General features: G+C 43.5%; 1 protein-coding gene across 4 annotated transcripts in view; it reads right to left on the reverse strand.

Annotated features, from left to right (window-relative positions):
• LOC137332605 (ran-binding protein 17-like) overlaps positions 1 to 22,005 on the reverse strand; it is a 686,121-nt gene that overhangs the window by 297,700 nt on the left and 366,416 nt on the right. For all 4 annotated transcript variants that reach the window (XM_067996561.1, XM_067996562.1, XM_067996559.1 and 1 more), the window contains 2 exons: positions 6,613 to 6,686; positions 2,017 to 2,097 (listed from right to left, as the gene is read on the reverse strand). In XM_067996561.1, coding sequence (XP_067852662.1) covers positions 2,017 to 2,097; positions 6,613 to 6,686 — 155 coding nt within the window. The remainder of the gene's footprint in view (positions 1 to 2,016; positions 2,098 to 6,612; positions 6,687 to 22,005) is intronic.

The raw sequence follows: 22,005 nt of genomic DNA on the forward strand, positions 1-22,005 counted from the left end.
AGCCACTCAGTAGGCTCACCATTCTGTGAGGGAGGCACCAGTCACTAAAGCAAGTGACCATGTTACGGGTTGTAAAGATACCCCCTACCAGATTGCTGTTCTCCCAACACCATCATTCTATGTTGCTAAAGGCTTCAGGTGGCAACCTCACAGGACAATGGAGAATGCTGTGGAGATCGTTCCATTAGGGACTGTAAAAGCCTCATGAATGGTAACTTGAATGGTACCAGAAAACATTGTACCCGAACACAACAGCCGCAAAATTACCTGTTTGGTCGGGGGTGAAAACACCTTGTCTGATATTTACCATTTTTTACCCAAGGTACCATTCCACAAGGGGGACATTCTGCCCTTAGAGAAAGTAAAAAGGGCAACTAAGTTGTGAGGAAATATTAAGGGCAATGGAGATGTTTACATGAGAAAATAAGTGGTTTTTGAGATGATCTTAGATCATGAGCACTATCTAGATAAGCGGGATCCCAGAGAGATGTTCAATATCGCTAAGATACAGCTTCCTCAGGCAGAGGATGATCAATATGTGGAACAGCCCGCCCCAGGAAGGCGAAGCATGTTGTAAATTTTAGGCCTGCAACGGATACATTTTGGCAGATTGAAGGGTATGAGAGCTAAAGTGGATTAAAAAGTCTGTGACCTTTGGGATCGACCCAGTGGATGGAAATGCGGTCTTTTCCAGTTCTGTATAGTCGAATGCACCTGTGAAGGTCATGCTGGATGCTGAGTTTCTTGGGCTGGATCTTTAAGCGTAACACCTGGGAACCATTGTTGAGTTCCGCTGCTGCTTCCACATCCTGATTCTATTATTTAACTTTTAGTTCTGCTTTTTAATTTTCTTTCCTTAGCCTTCTAGCCTTGTAAATCTTGTAAGTGATGCCATGGGTCATTTGAGCTCAATACAATGGCCCAGAAATTGCTCTGAGCAGTGAACCACTGGTGCCCACTGCTCCTTAGATTTGAACTCACCCACTAAGTTACGGCGGTCTTGATCACCAGCTTGCTTTAACTGAGACCTGCAAGAAGTGAGGTGCCCTTCCTGGACTTCTCTGAGCTGTGAGAGCGGGGAAAGGATCGCTATGTCCCCTCCACCAATCAGCTTGAAGCAAGCCAAGCTTTGAGAACCAGAAAGTGAATCTCATTCACAGAGCAAGAACCAGGTGTGCCAGATAAGATTAGTAAATGTACTATAAAATCAGATAAAGAAAGCAAAATAAAGAGGGGTCACATTAAAAGACTGAGATAAAAGATACAGAAAGAAAAAGTAAAAAAACAAAAATTTTAAACTTTTAAATTTCTTTAAACTTTTTTTTAAAATGCCCATAAACTATTAAAATCAAGAGTAATGAGACTCCACATTTTTAAAAGTTAATTTTCAGTGCCAGAGAGGTTTGTTTGGCAGTCATTGTTACTTACCATGCCGTTAAAAGTCAGTATATACAACTCAGCGTACTTTTTTCTGGTGAGATTAGTTAGTTTCCAGCTGGGCAGGAGAGCAAGTTGGCACTGGTCCGTTGATTCCAGCCTGTGATATCCCTTTAACGCGAAGCTGTCAGATCAGCAGGGAATCAGGAAGAGCAAGTTCTGGATTACCACGTTTTACTGCACATGACCGGTTGCCAGAACTTGCTCTTTGATTTGCCCATTAATTAATAACGCTGTTAGGCTTACTGTTATTTTATGAGCAATTTCCAGCCTAATCTATTGGGTTTCCTCTGATTTGTGTTCTTTACCTGGGGCAGAATGTGACCAAGATTTTTCCCCATTCCTTCCGTGTTACTAAAACTTTACACCTTGTTGAGGTTTTTCTACATGCTCAAACAGCAAATTATTTTTCTCATAATTTGGGAGCAAGTTTCCTTTTCCCTAGACCCTCTGCCGCAACTGGGAAGGGAGAGGTGGGAGGGTTTTTTTAATTGGAATACCGTGCACATTATATTGAAAGTGGACATTACTCTAACTTTTTCTACTGCAGCTGCACTGTTATATCAATGAAAAGGATATCCAACAGACAGGTCGTTGAGAAACTGCAGTGTTCTGGAAATAACAGGCTCACTTCTCCCCCAGCATTTTAGATTGTTGACACTGTAAGCAAAGGAATATCCGTTACTGGAGCACATTGAAAAAGAAAACTGCTTCATTTATAATGCTGACAATTATGAACAGAACTGGGGGAATCTACAGAACGGAATGCTTTTCTGTTCACTTTATTCTCTTCCTTTATCAAAACCCGCTTCCTGTTTCCAGTATGGAATAGATACAGAGCACTGGGCTAAAGTTTCTTCAGGTACTTTTATGTTGGGTACTTCTTTAATTTGGGTCAAGGGAGGCAGGCGTCTGAGCACTGACTCCACACATGTAAATTGTTACGGTTAGCCCCTTATTCTGACAACAGGATCATAGACCACATTTCAGTAGACAGAGAACAGGCAACTTTATGTTTCAGGTACAGACTCTTCTTCAAACGTTAACTTCTCTGATCTCTCCACAGAAGCTGTCTGACTTGCTGAGTGTTTTCAGCATTTTCTGTTTTTTGTTTCAGTGGGACTTTTATATAACTTTAATGTAGGGTTAAGTGCCGCCAGTACCTGCTCCAAGGCAACCTGAGTAATCTTCCAAAAATCACTACGGCTACCGCCCGGGAAGACCCATTTTTTTCAACTGGGTCTTGCCAGTGGCTGGTCTTAGTGAATTGGGTAAGTTTACTCACCCAGCAGTAGTGTGAGGCCCTTGCATTGACATCTGGCAATACCAGCATGAATCTCACTTTAAATAAAAGCTGCTTAAAATGGGCACAGGTCTAAGTGAGCTGGGTCTGTTAACACTATGGCGTGCAGTTAATTTATTGACTGGGGGGGGGGGGGGGAGGAATTCCGGTCAGGAAACCCGGAAGTACGGGCTTCCCCAACATCCATACGATTTTGATGTAAGGACGTTTTTTTCTTTTCTGCCGGTTTCCCGCCCGACAGGCCAGCCTGATTGACAATCGGATGGGAGGAGAGCCAGGAAGAGGGCATGTTCAGGTAATTATTAGATTGGGGCCAGGAGGGGGAGTCAGTCATTGGAGGGCCAGTTATCGGGGGGGGCAGTCATCGGCGGTGGTGGGGGCGAATCAGGGGTCATTCATCGGGGGGGGGGAAATTGGGGGTTAGTCATTGGGGGGGGGCGCAATCGTTGGGGGGGTGGTCACGATCGTCGGGGGGGGGGGGTCATGATCGTTGGGGAGATCGCAATCGTTGGAGGGCGGGTCGGTGATCGTTTGGGGGAGTCGGCGATCGTTGTGTAGGGGTCGGCGATCGTCTGGTGGTGGGGGGGGGGCAATCATCAGGGGGTCGCTGCAGGTGGACTTGTTGGGCCTGAGGGAAGCACTCCTCCTGCTCCAGGCCCATAAGCTGTGCAAGAAAGGCATTTATCTGCAGTTTCGGGCCTTCTCGCCTCCCCTCACGTGGCGTGAAGGAGAAGGTCCGGGAATCCCGGCCCCCAGAGGCTAAAATCAAAAAAGCTTTGAAATGGGCAGGTTGGAGGCGGGTCTGAAATGGTGGCAAATTTCAGTGGCCCCCCTGCTCCCAACCCACCCGTTTTTCAATGTTAAAATTAAGCCCCAAATATTTGTTGATGTGAATATTTAGTAGGTGCTGCATGGGTGTGTGAGTCTTGTTGACTTACTATGTTAACAAGGACAAATAAGTATCTACAGAAAATTCTCCTTCAGAAAGACTCTAGGATAACCTGTTCTGCTTTTTAATTCCCCTCTCACTGAAGGTGCTGACTCATGCTGCAGTTACAACAATGACGTGTTCCCTCCAGCCACTTGCACAAGACTTCATTTTTCATTTGTAAGCCTCAACAGTGAGTGTCAACAGGCTAGTTGACTGTGGAATGCATCATAGCTGACCCAATCCCGATTGCAGCTGAAGTCCACACAAATACACATTCCAGCAGGAATCACTGGTTTGTGACCATGATTAGGAACATTGCATGATTTCCACCCTCCGCAGGGGCACTGAAGCCAATTCTGGCACTCCTGCTGCCACGCAGGCTGAGAACAGCAACTACAGTATACACCAGGGGGTCAAACCTGGAACCTTCTGTTTTGTATGGTTCAACTACACAGTGTCATGTGCCATAATCATTGGGCCATTGGGGGAACATGACCTAACATAATCTAATCAAAAGAAAATGGACTAACAATACAATGAGCTTCACCTCTTTTAGTCTCAATGATTAAGATAGTTTGTGGTTTTTAAAGTGCCTTGGATTCTACACTGGGCCTCAGTGCTGCACCTTACATTTGAAGAAAACATGTTTTAATGTGTTTTTAATCATTTCAGAGTGCAGTTGTACACAAATTATGTTAGCACTGCATGGAATGGTTGTGTCATTATAGTCATAAAGAATAATTCTGAAATATTCATTGCCTTGCATTACCATTTTAAAATTTGTTATTGCATACACTATATTGACACTAATGCTTCTAATGAAGGTACTGATTTCCAGAAATATCAGCATATCATCACGTCATCATAGTTACACAACAGTTTAAGCAGTGGGTCTGTTACTAATTTTTAATGTGTCACTTTTTTGATCTGACCAAGGAGAGAACAGAAAGGACATGTTAACAGCAGATCTGGAACGCAGTGGTGCCACTTATTAAAGAACTAAGAAACGCTGGTGAAGAGTCAAGGCTCAGAGTGAAGGACGCCACAAGGTTGGAAACAGTAAAACATGAGGTAAATCAAGAAGTAGTCAGTTCTGAGCTTGGATATTTAAACTGTTGGAGGAAGGGAAGACTCTTGTGTGTGCTGGGTTAGCTGTTCTCAGCCTGGGTAGTAATAGGGGGGAAGTAAGGAGTTCCACAGTTTAGAGGTTCTAGAAAAGAATGAGTAAGAGGAGGATTAGCATTCCGGGCAGAGTAGTAACAGAAACAATGGTGTGTAAACAGAAAGACATAATTACAGGATTCAACATAAGTAAAGTTGATAGCTCCAATCCAATTCAATCCAATGTGGAGGGGAGGGCTATCAAAGGCTGTTTTTTCCTAACCCATTTATTATATCTCATTGTGGATATAATTAAATTGGTGAATGAGAGCAATGTGGTGGATGACTTTCAGAAAGCATTTGATAAGGTTCCTCACAAGAATTTTTAGTAACAGAAATCCCAATTGGAAAGCTGTAACCAATGGAGTTCCCAATAGATCAATCTGTGCTATTCGTGATACTTATAATAACGTTGTACAGTTCATCAATAAAGTAAAATGTCTGTTTGAGGTGAGATAGCAGGAAGTTCTCAGGAGATAAACATTATTTAAGGAAACTTAGACATTTAGGGAATGGGAAATGGCATAAGAACAAAACAAAAAGAGAAAATGCAACTTGTCTCATCAAGCTCATCTCTCTAGTGCAACTCCCCTAGCCTAAATTCCAATTGTAGTTAACCTCTCCTAATGCCTTTATCTCCACTACCTTACTTGGTAGATTATTGGAAACCTTTAGCACCCTTCAAAGCAAAATTTTTTCTCGTACCTATTGTAAGTCTACTGTTCACCAATTTAAAATTATGCTCTATCTTACTGGCCTGACTTATCTATAAGTAATATTCTGGGTTCATATTACCCATGCTGTATAATGCCTTACATACCTCAAAGAAGTTCTCCCTTAACCTTTTCTGCAGAATGTATTTAAAACTCAACAAGTTATTTTACAGGAAAGAGCACATAATTAAACAAAGTACTGCAGGAAAAAGAGTTGACTGTGAAAGCTGATGCAGCGAGTTGTAATGATTTGGAACGCACTACCTGAAAGGTTGGTGGAAGCAGATTCAATAGTAACTTTCAAAAGGGAATTGGATAAATATTTGAAAGGAAAAATTTACAGGGCTGTGGGGAAAGATCAGGGGAATGGGATTAATTGGATAGCTATTTCAAAGAGTTGGCACAGGCACAATGGGCCGAATGACCTCCTCTTGTGCTGTATCTACTACGAAAACTTGTCTTGCTGTATAGACAGCAAATTGCCAAAAGAATGTCGGAATAGCAGACATACATAGATCCATACTGGGCAAGTCCAAGCTCCCTACATTACAACAGTGGTTATACTTCAAAAGTACTTCATTGGCTGTAAAGTGCTTTGAGACATCCTGAGGTCGTGGAAGGCACAATATAAATGCAAGTTCTTTCTTTATTATACTGGCTGCTGGAAAGCATTGGTGAGATTACATTATTGGTGCATTCACACTTCACAGTTCTAGCACCGATGTGAAGCCAAAAGCACTTTGCACTGAGTGTAAACTGGGTGTGAAGACCTGAACTGGCTGTGAAATTAAGTGGAATATGATTTTCTCCTCCATCGAGTCTCACTTCACCTGGTTCTGGTGACACCAGATTCAGGATGCGTTTACTCTATAACTGCAGTGCAGCTGTGAAGCAAAACCACTTTGTACTGATGCACTCCAATAATGAGTGTGGCTTTTGGCACTGCACTTAAATTGCCAAAGAATTCAGAAATGATTTCATTTTCTGTTCCCCAAACAACAGCACAGTTGCCCCCACCATACCTTACCTCACTGAGCAGGCAAAGCATTTTTTTGAAACATACTTACACTTTTGCCACAAATGCTTCAAGAACGCGGGTCTCATCAGTGAGGCTCAAAACTTCAGATATTCGGACATAAACCTGGTGGGAGAAACAGTTGGAAAAAAAAGGTAATTAATGAAGTGTCTTAGGCCAAAATCAGGCAAAAAATTAATTTGCAATTGATTTATGGATTTTTAATTGAAAGGCTGAAATTTGCAGGTCAGAAGCACAGACATCAGGATTTATTCTAGTGTACAAACAGAATTTGAGCTCAGGCTGGAATTTTCATCCCCTGTGATTTAAAGAACCCAGGAAGCTGCCCCAGCACTTGAGGCTGGCAAGGGTGGGTAGAGGTGGCGAGGAGGAGAGAGAGGTGGAGAGGCAGAGAGGTTTAGGGAGGGAATTCTGGAGCTAAGGGCCTAAACAGCTGAAGGCACGGCCCTTGATGGTGGAGCAAAGGAAATCGGGGATGCACAACAGGCCAGAATTGGAAGAAACTAATTTATTAACTTATTTTTCCCGTTTGGTATCAACATTAGGCCATGCCAGTTCGATGTGCAGTGGGAAATCTTTTAGCAGTGATACACACATTTAAAACATTTCTGGAAAGTTCCTCTTTGTTCAGTGGTGTGAGTGAAGAATCTGGCCAGGAAAAATACAAAGCTCACCTGCATCCAAATATTGCTGACAATTTCACTGTTTACAAAGTGCTAACAGAACAGTTTGCTCTCTGCCATCATTAACAAGATTAAGAATTAATTTTAAGATGTTCGCTTTAACTGATTTGAGTTATACTACGCATAATGCAAATCCAAAGCTTTGTGGGACTGTGTGGTCTCACATTACTTGCCTAAATTCAATTGGGATGACTTCACATTCAAATCTTGGTTTGACATTTGTCAGTACTGGTTTCAACACATCTGTTTACAAAGTGCAGATCGTTGAAACATGATTTCCAATAATTATCCAACCGGAATGAGAGGAAAAAAACCATCAGAGATAGACCACCTCTATCATTTACTGCCTTGTAGCCAATTATAGAGCAGGAGAGAGACTTAGGAACAGGCTGCCCTCTCAGATTCTTGGCTGGAGAGAATAAAAGGGCTTTTTTCATATATTTAATAGGCCAAAGACCCATGAAAAGTGAGTTTATCCAAGTCTGTGCAATCAGGCATTCAATAAAAATGGAAAATGCTGGAATTACACAGTAGGTCAATCATCATCTGAGAAAAGGCAGGTTTAGATTAGAGGTGAAGTGATGAAGGCTCTCAATCTGAAGCTGTTTTTATCTCCTTTCAGATGCTGACTGACCTTCTGTACATTTCCAGCACTTAGGATTTTATTTCCGATTTCCAGCATCTGCAGTTTCTGTTTTTATCTCTGCATAATCTTTTAATTTTGTACACAGGAAATGATAAAAAAAAACATTGACAATCGATGTGGTGACATACAAGGGAAATTACTGGTCATTAGTTCCAGAAACAAGTACAGTTAACCTCTATCATAAATCACTTACTTGATCTCTAATTAAACAGGTTTATTTGCAGGCTATTGAAGCCAAATCAAATATACGAATGTATATATATAGCCTTAATTTTCCCATTCAAAAATACAAGGCCTACTAGGGAACAATGCTGTTACAGTAAAGAAGCAAGCAAAACAGAAGTTTTTTTTAATAAAAACAAGGCAACAATGAAGCAACCTTTTAATCCACAATTATCCTTGTAACTATTTCCAATCCTTTTATCATCCATTAGTCTGGATACCCATCATCCCATCAAATACCATGTCATCCCTTTCATCCCATGGGCTCTCCTTTACCGCTGGGATTCCACACACCAGCCTTGAGTGACAGGCATGATTATTAGCTCCTAAATCCATTTATCTGCCCCATTGAACAGTAAATTGAGGCACTCGTTAACAATGACAACAACCTTCTTTTGTTTCTCCTGTTTCAGCATTAAGTGAGGCATTTTTTTAATTTACTCGAAGTGAAACCATTTGTTCCTATGAATATGTATGTGGCATAGCTTTAAACGGATCTAATCCATTTAAACAAGTACCATGTAGCAATAGCTGCCTATTAAGTGAATATAAATAAATAGAAACAATTCTACCTACATTGTACTGGGCTTGGCTAATAAATTAAAATATATATTGGAATATACTAGGCACTGATTAGATAGTAATGCACATTTCACATTCTTAAATCTGTGTCGTTGTCACGCTCATTGTAAACATTTCCTACTCCTAGTACTTTATATAATTGACTTAAGGCTGAAACAATTTTTTTTAAAGTGACAGCAGTCATTTCATTTTATTTTGCTGTCTCCAATCATAACAACACAATGCCAGTGATTTATGTGTTCTAGAAAGTGTTACTTGTCTAAAAAAACGAGCACAGCGGAAGTAATGTTTCAGTGCTGGAAACGACTGACAAAGCAAACAAAAAAAATTATGTACAGTGTATGTGATATTTCAGGTTTAAAACACAAGCTGAAAATGCTGGAAAAGAAGAGCAGGGTTGTCAGTAGCTGAGAGGGAAAAGACAGGGAAATGTTGCTTCAGAGCAGGCCTGACAAAGGCTCTCCCTATGAAGCATTTTCCCTTAGATGCTGACAGACCCTGTTGTGTATTTTCAGCTCTTATTTCAAATTTCTAATATTTACACGTTTTTTTGAATCAGCAATGTGTCAGTTTGGCTCTGTTGGCAAAACTCTCCCCCAAATCAGAACATTGTGGGTTCAAGCCCCACAACAGCACTTTAGCACATTATCTAGGCTGACACTCCAGTGTGACTCTCACTGAGAGAGTGCTGCACTGTCGGAGGTTAAACCAAAGCCCCATCTGCCCGTTCTGCTAACCCCAATGTAAAGGATCCCTGAAGACCCATTATGCTGTTCAAGGAGTTCACCCAGTGTCCTGGCTAACATTCCTTCTTCAACAAACTCCACCGAAAAAATAGGTTAACTGCCCATTGATGTTTCTGGGGTATGTGCAAAATAGCTGCCACATTTGGGTACATAATAACGGTGACTACAATTCAAGAAGAATTCATTGTATGTGAAGTGCTTTGGGATGTCTTAATAAACATGATAAGTGCTATATAAATTCGAGTTATTTCTTTCTCTCTCATTTAAGGTTTAAGAAATTGCCTGTGAAAACTCTTAATACCTCCAAAGATTCCTGCATACCTCGACATTATGCCTCTTCCAGGGCCATTTGAGAAAATATATCTCATTACTGAATGGTCAATTGTCTAAAAACTCTGCATTAAACAACAGGACTTCAACCAGAAAAAGAATTACTATACACAAACAGGTATGAAACGCTAATAAAGTTCTATTTCAGTATCTGCAAAGCCAAGCTTGCTGAAACACAGCATTCTTTACACTTTGCAAAGGTAAATCTATCTGTTAGAATTTTCAGCCTTGCCAACATTTCCCTGGCAGTTGATGTGAAGAAAGTGTTTAAATGCAGTGAATTCCTCTTTGATGGAGAGCATTATTCAACTCTGCTGAAATGCTAAAGGGGTGACAAACACAACCACAGGATTCATTTCAATAATTGATAATCACTGCTAATCATAGAATCATAGAAAGGTTACAGCAAGGAGGTCATTCGGCCCATCGAGTCCATGCCAGCTAGTCCCACTCCCCTGCCCTATCCCTGTAGCCCTGCAAATTTTTTCCTTTCCAGTACTTATCCAGTTCCCTTTTGAAAGGCACGACTGCATCTGCCTCCACCATCCCCTCGGGCAGTGCATTCCAGATCCTAACCACTCGCTGTATAAAAAAGTTTTTCCTCATGTCACCTTTGGTTCTTTTGCCAATCACCTTAAACCTATGTCCTCTGGTTCTTGACCCTTCCGCCAATGGGAACAGTTTTTCTCTATCTATTCTGTCTAGACCCTTAATGATTTTGATTTCCTCTATCAAATCTCCTCTTAACCTTCTCTGTTCAAGGAGAACAACCCCAGCTTGTCCAGTCTATCCATGCAACTAAAGTCCCTCATCCCTGGAATCATTCTCGTAAATCTTTTCTGGGCCCTCTCTAAGGCCTTCACATCTTTCCTAAAGTGCAGTGCCCAGAACTGGACACAATACTCCAGTTGTGGTGTTTTATAAAGGTTCATCATGACTTCCTTACTTTTGTACTCTATGCCTCTATTTATAAAGCCTAGGATTCCGTATGCTTATTTAACCGCTTTCTCAACCTGCCCTGCCACTTTCAATGATTTATGCACATATACCCCCAGATCTCTCTGTTCCTGTGCCCCTTTTAGAATTGAGCCCTCTAGTTTATATCGCCTCGATCTTCCTACCAAAATGTATCACTTCACATTTTTCTGCATTAAATTTCATCTGCCACGTGTCCGCCCATTCCACCAGCCTGTCTATATCCTCTTGAAGTCTATCACTATCCTCCTCACTTCACTACACTTCCAAGTTTTGTGTCATCTGCAAATTTGAAAATTGTGCCCTGTACACCCAAGTTCAAGTCATTAACATATATCAAGAAAAGCAGTGGTCCCAGTACCAACCCCTGGGGAACACCACTGTACACCTCCCTCCAGTCAGAAAAACAACCGTTCACCACTACTCTCTGCTTCCTGTTACTTAGCAAATTTTGTATCCATGCTGCTACTGCCCCCTTTATTCCATGGGCCGCAATCTTGATGACAAAACTATTATGCGGCACTTTATCAAACGCCTTTTTAAAGTCCATATACACCACATCAACCTAATTGCCCTCATCAACCTTCTCCGTTATCTCATCAAAAAATTCTTAGAATTAAGTTAAACACGATTTGCCTTTAACAAATTCGTGCTGGCTTTCCCTAATCAATCCACACTCGTCCAAGTGACTGCTAATTCTGTCCTGCATTATCGTTTCTAAAAGTTTCCCCACCACTGAGGTTAAACTGACTGGCCTATAGTTGCTGGGTTTATCCGTACAAAGGGTGTAACATTTGCAATTCTCCAGTCTTCTGGCACCACTCCCGTCTCTAAGGATGTTTGGAAGATTATGGCCAGTACCTCCGCAATTTCCACCCTTACTTCCCTCAGCAACCTAGGATGCATTCCATCCGGACCCAGTGACTTATCTACTTTAAGTACAGCTAGCCTTTCTGGTACCTCCTCTTAGCAATTATTAGCCCATCCAGTATCTCAACTACCTCTTCCTTTACTGAGACTCTGGCAGCATTTTCTTCCTTGGTAAGACAGATGCAAAGTACTCATTAAGTACCTCAGCCTTGCCCTCTGCCTCCATGAATAGATCTCCTTTTTGGTCCCTGATCGGTCCCACCCCTCCTCTTACTACCCGTTTACTGTTTACATGCCTGTAGAAGACTTTTGGATTCTCTTTTATGTTATCCCCCAGTCTATTCTCATACACTTTCTTTGCCCCTCTTATTTCCTTTTTCACTTCCCCTCTGAACTTTCTACATTCAGCCTGGTTCTCACTTGTGTTATCAATCTGACATCTGTCATATGTCCCTTTTTTCTGCTGACTTTTGAGTTCTTCATGCTATGTCTCCTCTCAACTCATTAAAACTTCCCTTTCTTAACCCACCAAGGTAACTCCAACATGCAATGGTTCCTGTTGCCTGCAAGACTGTGAGGACAGTATCAGAAACACCGACTAAGGCAAAATTAGTGCACCGGACAAAGGTCAGTCGAACTTCGGGAACAATATTCCTCACCCCCCGCCTCAATTGCTGTGCACTTTCACTTCATGCAGTGGTCCTCACACTTTGTTGAGGAAGGGTTAACGTGATGATACCAAATTGAGGGGGGTGGGGTACAGATAATAATGTGGAGGGCTGCACCAAAATACAGGAAGACATAAACAGGCTCGCAGAGTGGGCGGGTAAATGGCAAATGAAATTCAATATAGCTAAGTGTGAGGTGGTTCATTTTGGTGGGAGGAATAAGGAGGCCACTTGATCCTTGGTAGGTAAGAAGCTAAATGGGATCGAGGAGAATACAGATACATAAATGACTAAAAGTAGCAACACAAGTGGATAAGGCCATGAAGAGTGCAAACAAAGCTCTGGAGCTCATTTCTGGAGGAATAGAATATAAAAGCAGGGAGCTAATGTTAAATTTATATAGAACCTTGGTTAGACCACACTTGGAGCACTGTGTTTTTAAAATTATTGGGTTTGATAGAGTGGATGTGGAGAAACTGTTTCCCACTTGTGGGTATGTCCAGAACAAGGGGGCGCAAATATAAGCTAGTCACTAACAGATCAAATTTAGAAGGAATTTCTTCACACAGAGAATGGTGAGAGTGTGGAACTTGCTGCTACATGGAGTGGCTGAAGCAGATAGCATTGGCCATTTAAGGGGAGGCTTGAGGAGGGAGAAGGGAATAGAGGGTTTTGGGGCAGTGTGAAAAGAGATTGGGAGGAGGCTTGTGTGGAGTATAAACATCGGCATAGAGCGGTTGGGCCAAATGGCCTTTTTTTTATTCGTTCATGGGATGTGGGTGTCGTTGGCAAGGCCAACATTTATTGCCCATCCCTATTTGCCCTTGAGAAGGTCGTGGCGAGTCGCCTTCTTGAATTGCTGCAGTCCGTGTGGTGAAGGTTCTCCATGGTGCTGTTAGGTAGGGAGTTCCAGGATTTTGACCCAGCGACGATGAAGGAACGGCAATATATTTCCAAGTGTGGATGGTGTGTGACTTGGGGGGGGAATATTCAGGTGGTGTTGATCCCATGTGCCTGATGCCCTTGTCCTTCTAGGTGGTAGAGGTCGCGGGTTTGGGAGGTGCTGTCGAAGTAGCCTCGGCGAGTCTCACAGTGCATCCTGTGGATGGTACACACTGCAGCCACGGTGCACCGGTGGTGAAGGGAGTGAATGTTTAGGGTGGTGGATGGGGTGCCAATCAAGTGGGCTGCTTTGTCCTGGATGGTGTCAAGCTTCTTGAGTGTTGTTGGAGCTGCACTCATCCAGGCAAGTGGAGAGTATTCCATCACACTCCTGTCTTGTGCCTTGTATTTGGTGGAAAGGTTTTGGGGAGTCAGGCGGTGAGTCACTTGCCACGGAATACCCAGCCTCTGATCTGCTCTTGTAGCCACAGTATTTACGTGGCTGGTCCAGTTAAGTTTCTGGTCAATGGTGACCCCCAGGATGTTGACGGTGGGGGCTTTGGTGATGGTAATGCCACTGAATGTCAAGGGGAGGTGGTTAGACTCTCTCTTGTTGGAGATGTAAGGAATCTTACAACACCAGGTTATAGTCCAACAGTTTTATTTGAAAATCACAAGCTTTCGGAGCTTACCTCCTTCGTCAGGTGAGTGAGTGAAGGGTTCTAAGATCTCATAACATATATTAGCCTGGGAGACGATCACAGCAATCAAAGGTGTCGTTGGTGTTCAGACAGGTTAGCCACGGAAAACATTACATCCCAGTATACTGAATACACAATGGATCAGATTACAAAGCCAGAGAGAGTAAGAGACCCGAAAGGCAGAGAGAGAGAGAGAGAATGTCCAGTTGTATTAAAAACAGATAACTTTTTTTTCCGCTGGTGTGGTTACGTGTAGCGTGACATGAACCCAAGATCCCAGTTGAGGCCGTCCTCGTGGGTGCGGAACTTGGCTATCAATTTCTGCTCAACGATTTTGCGTTGTCGTGTGTCTCGAAAAATCAACGCAAAATCGTTGAGCAGAAATTGATAGCCAAGTTCCGCACCCATGAGGACGGCCTCAACCGGGATCTTGGGTTCATGTCACGCTACACGTAACCACACCAGCAGGAAAAAAAAGTTATCTGTTTCTAATACAACTGGACATTCTCTCTCTCTCTGCCTTTCGGGTCTCTTTCTCTCTCTGGCTTTGTAATCTGACCCGTTGTGTATTCAGTATACTGGGATGTAATGTTTTCCGTGGCTAACCTGTCTGAACACCAACGACACCTTTGATTGCTGTGATCGTCTCCCAGGCTAATATATGCTATGAGATCTTAGAACCCTTCACTCACTCACCTGACGAAGGAGGTAAGCTCCGAAAGCTTGTGATTTTCAAATAAAACTGTTGGACTATAACCTGGTGTTGTAAGATTCCTTACATTTGTCCACCCCAGTCCATCACCGGCATCTCCACATTGTTGGAGATGGTCATTGCCTGCAACTTGTCTGGCGTGCATGTTACTTGCCATGTTGTCCAGGTCTTGCTGCATTATCTGAGGACGTGTTTCTCTGCTGTAGATTCTATTTAACATATACAAGCCATGCTAGGGCAGTTGGTGATACTTCCTGAATTAAACCCTTTCATAATATCTCCCAATTGTACAGTGGCCAATCCAGCAACTCCAACACACATGCTGCATGCACACCTATTTTTGATTACCTTCCTTCCAAGTAAACTCAGTGCTGATGCAATGTACATTTCATCTAAATCTGTCCTGTGCTCCGGCCTCTGTAAACACAGCCCACAAAATACACACAAGTTGACTGAACTTCGGAGGCTTTGGTAATTCACACATATGATGTGCAATCTTGATTAAAAGACTGGTAACAGAACAAAAACTGCAGCTAAAACACAGGGTAGAGGATGAACCATTTACCAGGGCCGATTCGAAAATCTAGGAAATGATTAGACCATGGCTTGTGACAATGGTGCTTGTATTGTATTTCCTCCATTGTCCCGAGGGCAACAGACACTGTATCCACCAATTGCACTCCGTTACACCAGCAATTTCAACAATACTCTGGGGTGCACCAGGCAGGAGCTAATTGTTCTACATTGCCAAGCTTCTGAATCCTGCCAGCTCTGGCTGTAATTATAGACATCTGTCACTGCTAGCCACTCAGCGGTAACCGTAACATCAATATACAACAATAACACTGAAATGCCTCCGGGCGCTGCATGGAGACCTGAAACGAGAGTCGGGCAATCATCTGCTTTCTTCAAACTATCTGTCAAATGCTCCCAGCCACAAATTGCTCTCTTTGTGTCCTTAGGATAATCTGTTGATTTATTGTACATCTTCTAATATTTACAGCCCAACCTGCCTCCTCCAGTGCTAGAGTGCACCGAAGCATTGCTCAAAGCAAACTCATTTGCTCCAGCAGCACTCGAAAAAGCACCATCAGTCTCGAGCAGGGTTTGGGGAAATCTTTATCCTTGTACAGAATGAATGCTTGAAAATCTTTGACTGGAAAACTATAGATACTGAAAATAAAAAGCTGCTAAATGCAATTTATATTTTCAGTGCACTGATGAGCATCCTCTTTTAGGGTTAATTACTTGAGATCAGCTTTTCATAACCACCCACATAAGCTCAATATATTTCAGTTTATTCAGGGAGCACTTTTGTCTGTGCAAGCGTAACTTTTAAAATGTAAACACTGGCAAAGTTACACCCACATGTTTTTTCTCCCTGCCATTATACAGCAGGACCCAGATGTGTCTTGACAACTGGAGAGGATGTTCAGTTTGAAGGGAACCGTGCCCTTTCGTTTCTTGTTTCAATCGGTAGATGTGTCCCCAGCACAGCAAAATGTGCCTGGTTGCAACAACTACTAATTTCTGTGGTCAACATTTCACTTTGATTTTTATTAACCCCTTCCCTGCTGACAAACGCAGGGCCGTGTGCTCAGCCAGTGTTTACGGAACATTCCAGGCAAGGAAACCTCCTGCTGATTACCACCTACCGCCCTCCGTCAGCTGATGAATCAGTCCTCCTCCATGTTGAACACCACTTAGAGGAAGCACTGAGGGTCGCAAGGGCACAGAATGTACTCTGGGTGGGGGACTTCAATGTCCATCACCAAGAGTGGCTTGGTAGCACCACTACTGACCCAGCTGGCCGAGTCCTAAAGGACATAGCTGCTAGACTGGGCCTGCGGCAGGTGGTGAGCGAACCAACACGAGGGAAAAACTTACTTGACCTCGTCCTCACCAATCTACCTGTCGCAAATGCATCTGTCCATGACAGTATTGGTAGGAGTGACCACCGCACAGTCCTCGTGGAGATGAAGTCCCCTCTTCACACTGAGGACACCATCCAACAGATCTAGCAGCTCAAAACTGGGCATCCATGAGGCACTGTGCGCCATCAGCAGCAGCAGAATTGTATTCCAGCACAATCTGTAACCTCATGGCCCGGCATATTCCTCACTCTACCATTACCAACAAGCCAGGGGATCAACCCTGGTTCAATGAGGAGTGTAGAAGAGCAGGCCAGGAGCAGCACCAGGCGTACCTAAAAATGAGGTGCCAACCTGGTGAAGCTACAACTTAGGACTACATGCATGCTAAACAGCGGAAGCAACATGCTATAGACAGGGCTAAGCGATTCCACAACCAATGGATCAGATCAAAGCTCTGCAGTCCTGCCACGTCCAGTCGTGAATGGTGGTGGGCAATTAAACAACTAACGGGAGGAGGAGGCTCTGCAAACATCCTCATCCTCAATGATGGCAAAGTCCAGCATGTGAGTGCAAAAGACAAGGCTGAAGCATTTGCAACTATCTTCACCCATAAGTGTTGAGTGGATGATCCATCTCTGCCTCCTCCCGATATCTCCACCATCACAGAAGCCAGTCTTCAGCCAATTCGATTCGCTCCACGTGATATCAAGAAACGGCTGAGTGCACTGGATACAGCAAAGGCTATGGGCCCCGACAACATCCCGGCTGTAGTGCTGAAGACTTATGCTCCAGAAATAGCTGCACCTCTAGCCAAGCTGTTCCAGTACAGCTACAACACTGGCATCTACCCGACAATGTGGAAAATTGCCCAGGTATGTCCTGTCCACAAAAAGCAGGACAAATCCAATCCGGCCAATTACCGCCCCATCAGTCTACTCTCGAACATCAGCAAAGTGATGGAAGGTGTTGTCGACAGTGCTAACAAGCAGCACTTACTCACCAATAACCTGCTCGCCGATGCTCAGTTTGGGTTCCGCCAGGACCACTCGGCTCCAGACCTCATTACAGCCTTGGTCCAAACATGGACAAAAGAGCTGAATTCCAGAGGTGAGGTGAGAGTGACTGCCCTTGACATCAAGGCAGCATTTGACCGAGTGTGGCACCAAGGAGCCCTAGTAAAATTGAAGTCAATGGGAATCAGGGGGAAAACTCTACAGTGGCTAGAGTCATACTTAGCACAAAGGAAGATGGTAGTGGTTGTTGGAGGCCAATCATCTCAGCCCCAGGACATTGCTGCAGGAGTTCCTCAAGGCAGTGCCCTAGGCCCAACCATCTTCAGCTGCTTCATCAATGACCTTCCCTCCATCATAAGGTGAGAAATGGGGATGTTCGCAGATGATTGCACAGTGTTCAGTTCCATTCGCAACCCCTCAGATAATGAAGTAGTCCGAGCCCGCATGCAGCAAGACCTGGACAACATCCAGGCTTGGGCTGATAAGTGGCAAGTAACATTTGCGCCAGACAAGTGCCAGGCAATGACCATCTCCAACAAGAGAGAGTCCAACCACCTCCCCTTGACATTCAACGGCATTACCATCGCCGAATCCCCCACCATCAACATCCTGGGGGTCACTATTGACCAGAAACTTAACTGGACCAGCCATATAAATACTGTGGCTACAAGAGCAGGTCAGAGGCTGGGTATTCTGCGGCGAGTGACTCACCTCCTGACTCCCCAAAGCCTTTCCACCATCTACAAGGCACAAGTCAGGAGTGTGATGGAATACTCTCCACTTGCCTGGATGAGTGCAGCTCCAACAACACTCAAGAAGCTCGACACCATCCAGGACAAAGCAGCCCAGTTGATTGGCACCCCATCCACCACCCTAAACATTCACTCCCTTCACCACCGGCGCACAGTGGCTGCAGTGTGTACCATCCACAGGATGCACGGCAGCAACTCGCCAAGGCTTCTTCGACAGCACCTCCCAACCCACGACCTCTACCACCTAGAAGGACAAGAGCAGCAGGTACCTGGGAACAACACCACCTGCATGTTCCCCTCCAAGTCACACACCATCCCGACTTGGAAATATATCGCTGTTCCTTCATCGTCGCTGGGTCAAAATCCTGGAACTCCCTACCCAACAGCACTGTGGGAGGACCTTCACCACATGGACTGCAGCGGTTCAAGAAGGTGGCTCACCACCACCTTCTCAAGGGCAATTAGGGCGTGGCAATAAATGCCGGCCTTGCCAGCGACGCCCACATCCCATGAACAAATAAAAAAAAAGGTAATACGCCCGTGATTTTCCACTTGACACTGGAAGCGTACGAGGTGCTGTGGTGGAAGCAAACTTTATGAAATTTACCCTTGTATGTTTTTGCATAATGAAGGCCGATCTCCTCGGTCCCAACAACCACTGAGGTCAAGCTTTGAGAAAGCTACACATTTTTGTTTTGGATTAGCAACTAGGGGATTGTCGTAGCAATATTACACCAGCGATTCTCCGGAAACAGGCACTTAAAAAAGGAGCGTTACAAATCATTTTATTAGCTCCTTTGTCAATTTAATTAAAAATGTTTAAGGTGCACCAATGAAACAGGACATGAGCAGACTGTTTTAAATTAAATATGTACAGGCCAAGTTAGCACAACCAAGGCATAAGAATAACAATAATTAGTACAATTCAAAATATTAGTTACTGTTGATTTTGGATTCTTGAAGATCATGTCATAAATGTACTTTTTAAAATTTCCTGTGTCCGGTCCTTTCCTCATGCATCTTAAACGTGGAACAGTTACCAGAAATACAACTGGGGAACCGTTTCTGAGACATAAAGAATGTAAATGTTGATAGTTTTTGCTTTTACACTGAGCACCAACATCCTTCCATTTTTTTAAAACCATGTTAAAGTAAGTTGCTGTCTCTAAATGTACTGTATTTATATACAGCAGAAATTATAATTGGAGCTGGTACGGATTTTACGTTTAGTGCTGGGAATACTGATGTTCCATTCAATGAAACTGGCCCTGCCGTATCTCTGAAAGCTGCAGATTGCCACTTCAAACAACACTGTTCCCTGAGTACAGGTTACAGCACTTATATAAAGTATGACTTTGGTATTGTGAATTTTGTGCTCATTAAAGTGAGGATGTCGGTGCTTTCCCATATCAGGCACCCAAGTCTCAGTATCAAACACCCCCAGGTTAGGTACAGAATGGGTTACTCGCAGGTTATAGCTCCCTTTACACTGCCCCAACAAAGTGTCTTAACTGTAGCCTCAGAAGAGCACTCCTACTGCACCAACGTGACATCTTTCCATTTCCAACAACAGCTATTCTGTGGCATTGCTGGGTTGGATCGACAATTTATTGTAAATAAGTGCTGACTTAGGGACAGTATGTACCATGAACCCGCACGCACTAAAGGCAAGACTGGGGCTGTTCTACATCCATTTCAGGTGTCATATAGCACAAGATGCAGCTAAACCTGAGATGAAAAATCCTCAGAGGCAGATTGTCACTCGTAGTTGACTGAAAGGTACAGTATTAACCCAGTTATATACCAATAAAGCTATTAGGAAATAATGATTTACTGTTCTATGAAATAAGAGTTTAAAAAATAATCTGAAACACACGTACGACTGGGCTGGATTTTTAATGAGCACTTGATATGCACCAAGCAGCTTCATCTGTGATCTCTGCTGGTAACACTGCAGGTCATTTCACGGCAGAAGGTACCGGGCATTGTGTGATTCTACACCTCACTATCTCCATTAACCTTTCACTTACATCACAGTACCTGAGCACAGTAACCACATCATTGTAAACAAAACCTTGACACAAGTTCAAGGAGCAGTAGCTGTGATATTGTAGAATAAATCCCTCCATTTCCTTTATACTCCAGGCCAGACTCCACAGCATCAGGTTAATTCAATTCAACAGTGCATTCAATTTAAACGCCTCATCCTCTTCTTTAAATCTCTCCATGGCCTCACCCCAATCTATCTCAGCATTCTCCTCCAGCACTATATCCCCCTCGAACATTCCTTCCTCTTGACGTCAGCCTTTTGTGTATCCACTCTTCCTTTGTCCCACCATTGGTGGCAGAACCTTCAGCTAACTGGGTCCTACTCCCTGGAATTCCCTCTCTAAAGTTCTCTGCATTTCCACCTCCATTAAAAACCTTCTCAAAACACATCTCTTTAACCAAGCATGCACTCACCCTTCCTAAACTTTCTTTTCCTGGCCCTGCATCAGTTTTCCTTACAGCCACCAGTGAAATTCCTTCGAACATTTATTATGCTATATAAATGTTGATGTTTGGTTTTCTGCCTGCTCGATATTTCCCAATGGCTGGGGGAGGTAGGTATACGCTAACGGGTGAGAACACACATCACTGGCCTGTACAGCTTAATTGTGGGCAGCAACGCTGCCAGCCTCCCCTTCCAACCTCCCTGCCTGCTCAAAATCTCCCCTGATGGCATGACCAAGTTCAGTAGCTTAACATGTGGAGAAACCTGGTCACAAATCGGTGTTCTACCACTCAATGCTAGCCTCCCTTGGAATGCCATTACGCTGGCCACTTGCTGTAAGCTCCTAGGCAACCCACGTAAATGTTCTGTCTTTGATTACAAGGTGTAATTTAAGAAGGGTCACGACAGTGATTTTTCATACAACACTCCCAATCCTGCCACTTCAACAAAAAAAGGGGGGGGGGGGAATTTTAACTTTGGCCAATGGGTTAAAAATGGCGATACTGAACTAACCACTCATTATACACCAGGCCCAATTTTCCTTTCCATTGAAGTAATGGGCAGCCAATTCAATGTCACCCATTTTACACCATCGACCATACTTAAAATGACTCCCAGGGAGTTTGGCACATATAAGTCACTGAAAATGAGTAAAAATCAACAGTCTTATCCAGAACACAGTGCTCCACAGAAACATTTCTGCGCTCTCTACTATCTCTTAAGGTAGAGGTGTCCGACCTGCAGCCTCGTGGCCCTGGCAATCCAGCCATCGAAGCCCAGGAAACTCAGTCTATTTGTGAGCACATTTCTTTTTTGCTAGTTTGTTCTTTTTGAATTTACTGGGCCTGCCGGTTTGGAAAGGGCTGATCTTCATGCTGTTGCCTTATTGTGGATAAATCCTAAATCAGCACACCTAGATCTGTTCATTTCAGCAACTTGAGATGTCTGCAAATTAATGGGAATGTGGATTTAAACTTTATTTGCTATATATAACTTTATATGCGGATTTAAACTTTATATGCGGATTTAAACTTTATATGCAACCCAAGAGCACCCATGGTGTTCAGCTACGTAGCCTACAAAGACAAAAAGTTTGGACGCCATAAGACGGCATCTTAAGATATCTTATAGAGTCATAGAGTCATACAGCACGGATAGAGGCCCTTCGGCCCATCGTGTCCGCGCCGGCCATCAGCCCTGTCTACTCTAATCCCATATTCCAGCATTTGGTCCGTAGCCTTGTATGCTATGGCATTTCAAGTGCTCATCCAAAT

Source organism: Heptranchias perlo, chromosome 14 (genome assembly GCF_035084215.1).
Source record: "Heptranchias perlo isolate sHepPer1 chromosome 14, sHepPer1.hap1, whole genome shotgun sequence".
Taxonomy (NCBI): Eukaryota; Metazoa; Chordata; class Chondrichthyes; order Hexanchiformes; family Hexanchidae; genus Heptranchias; species Heptranchias perlo.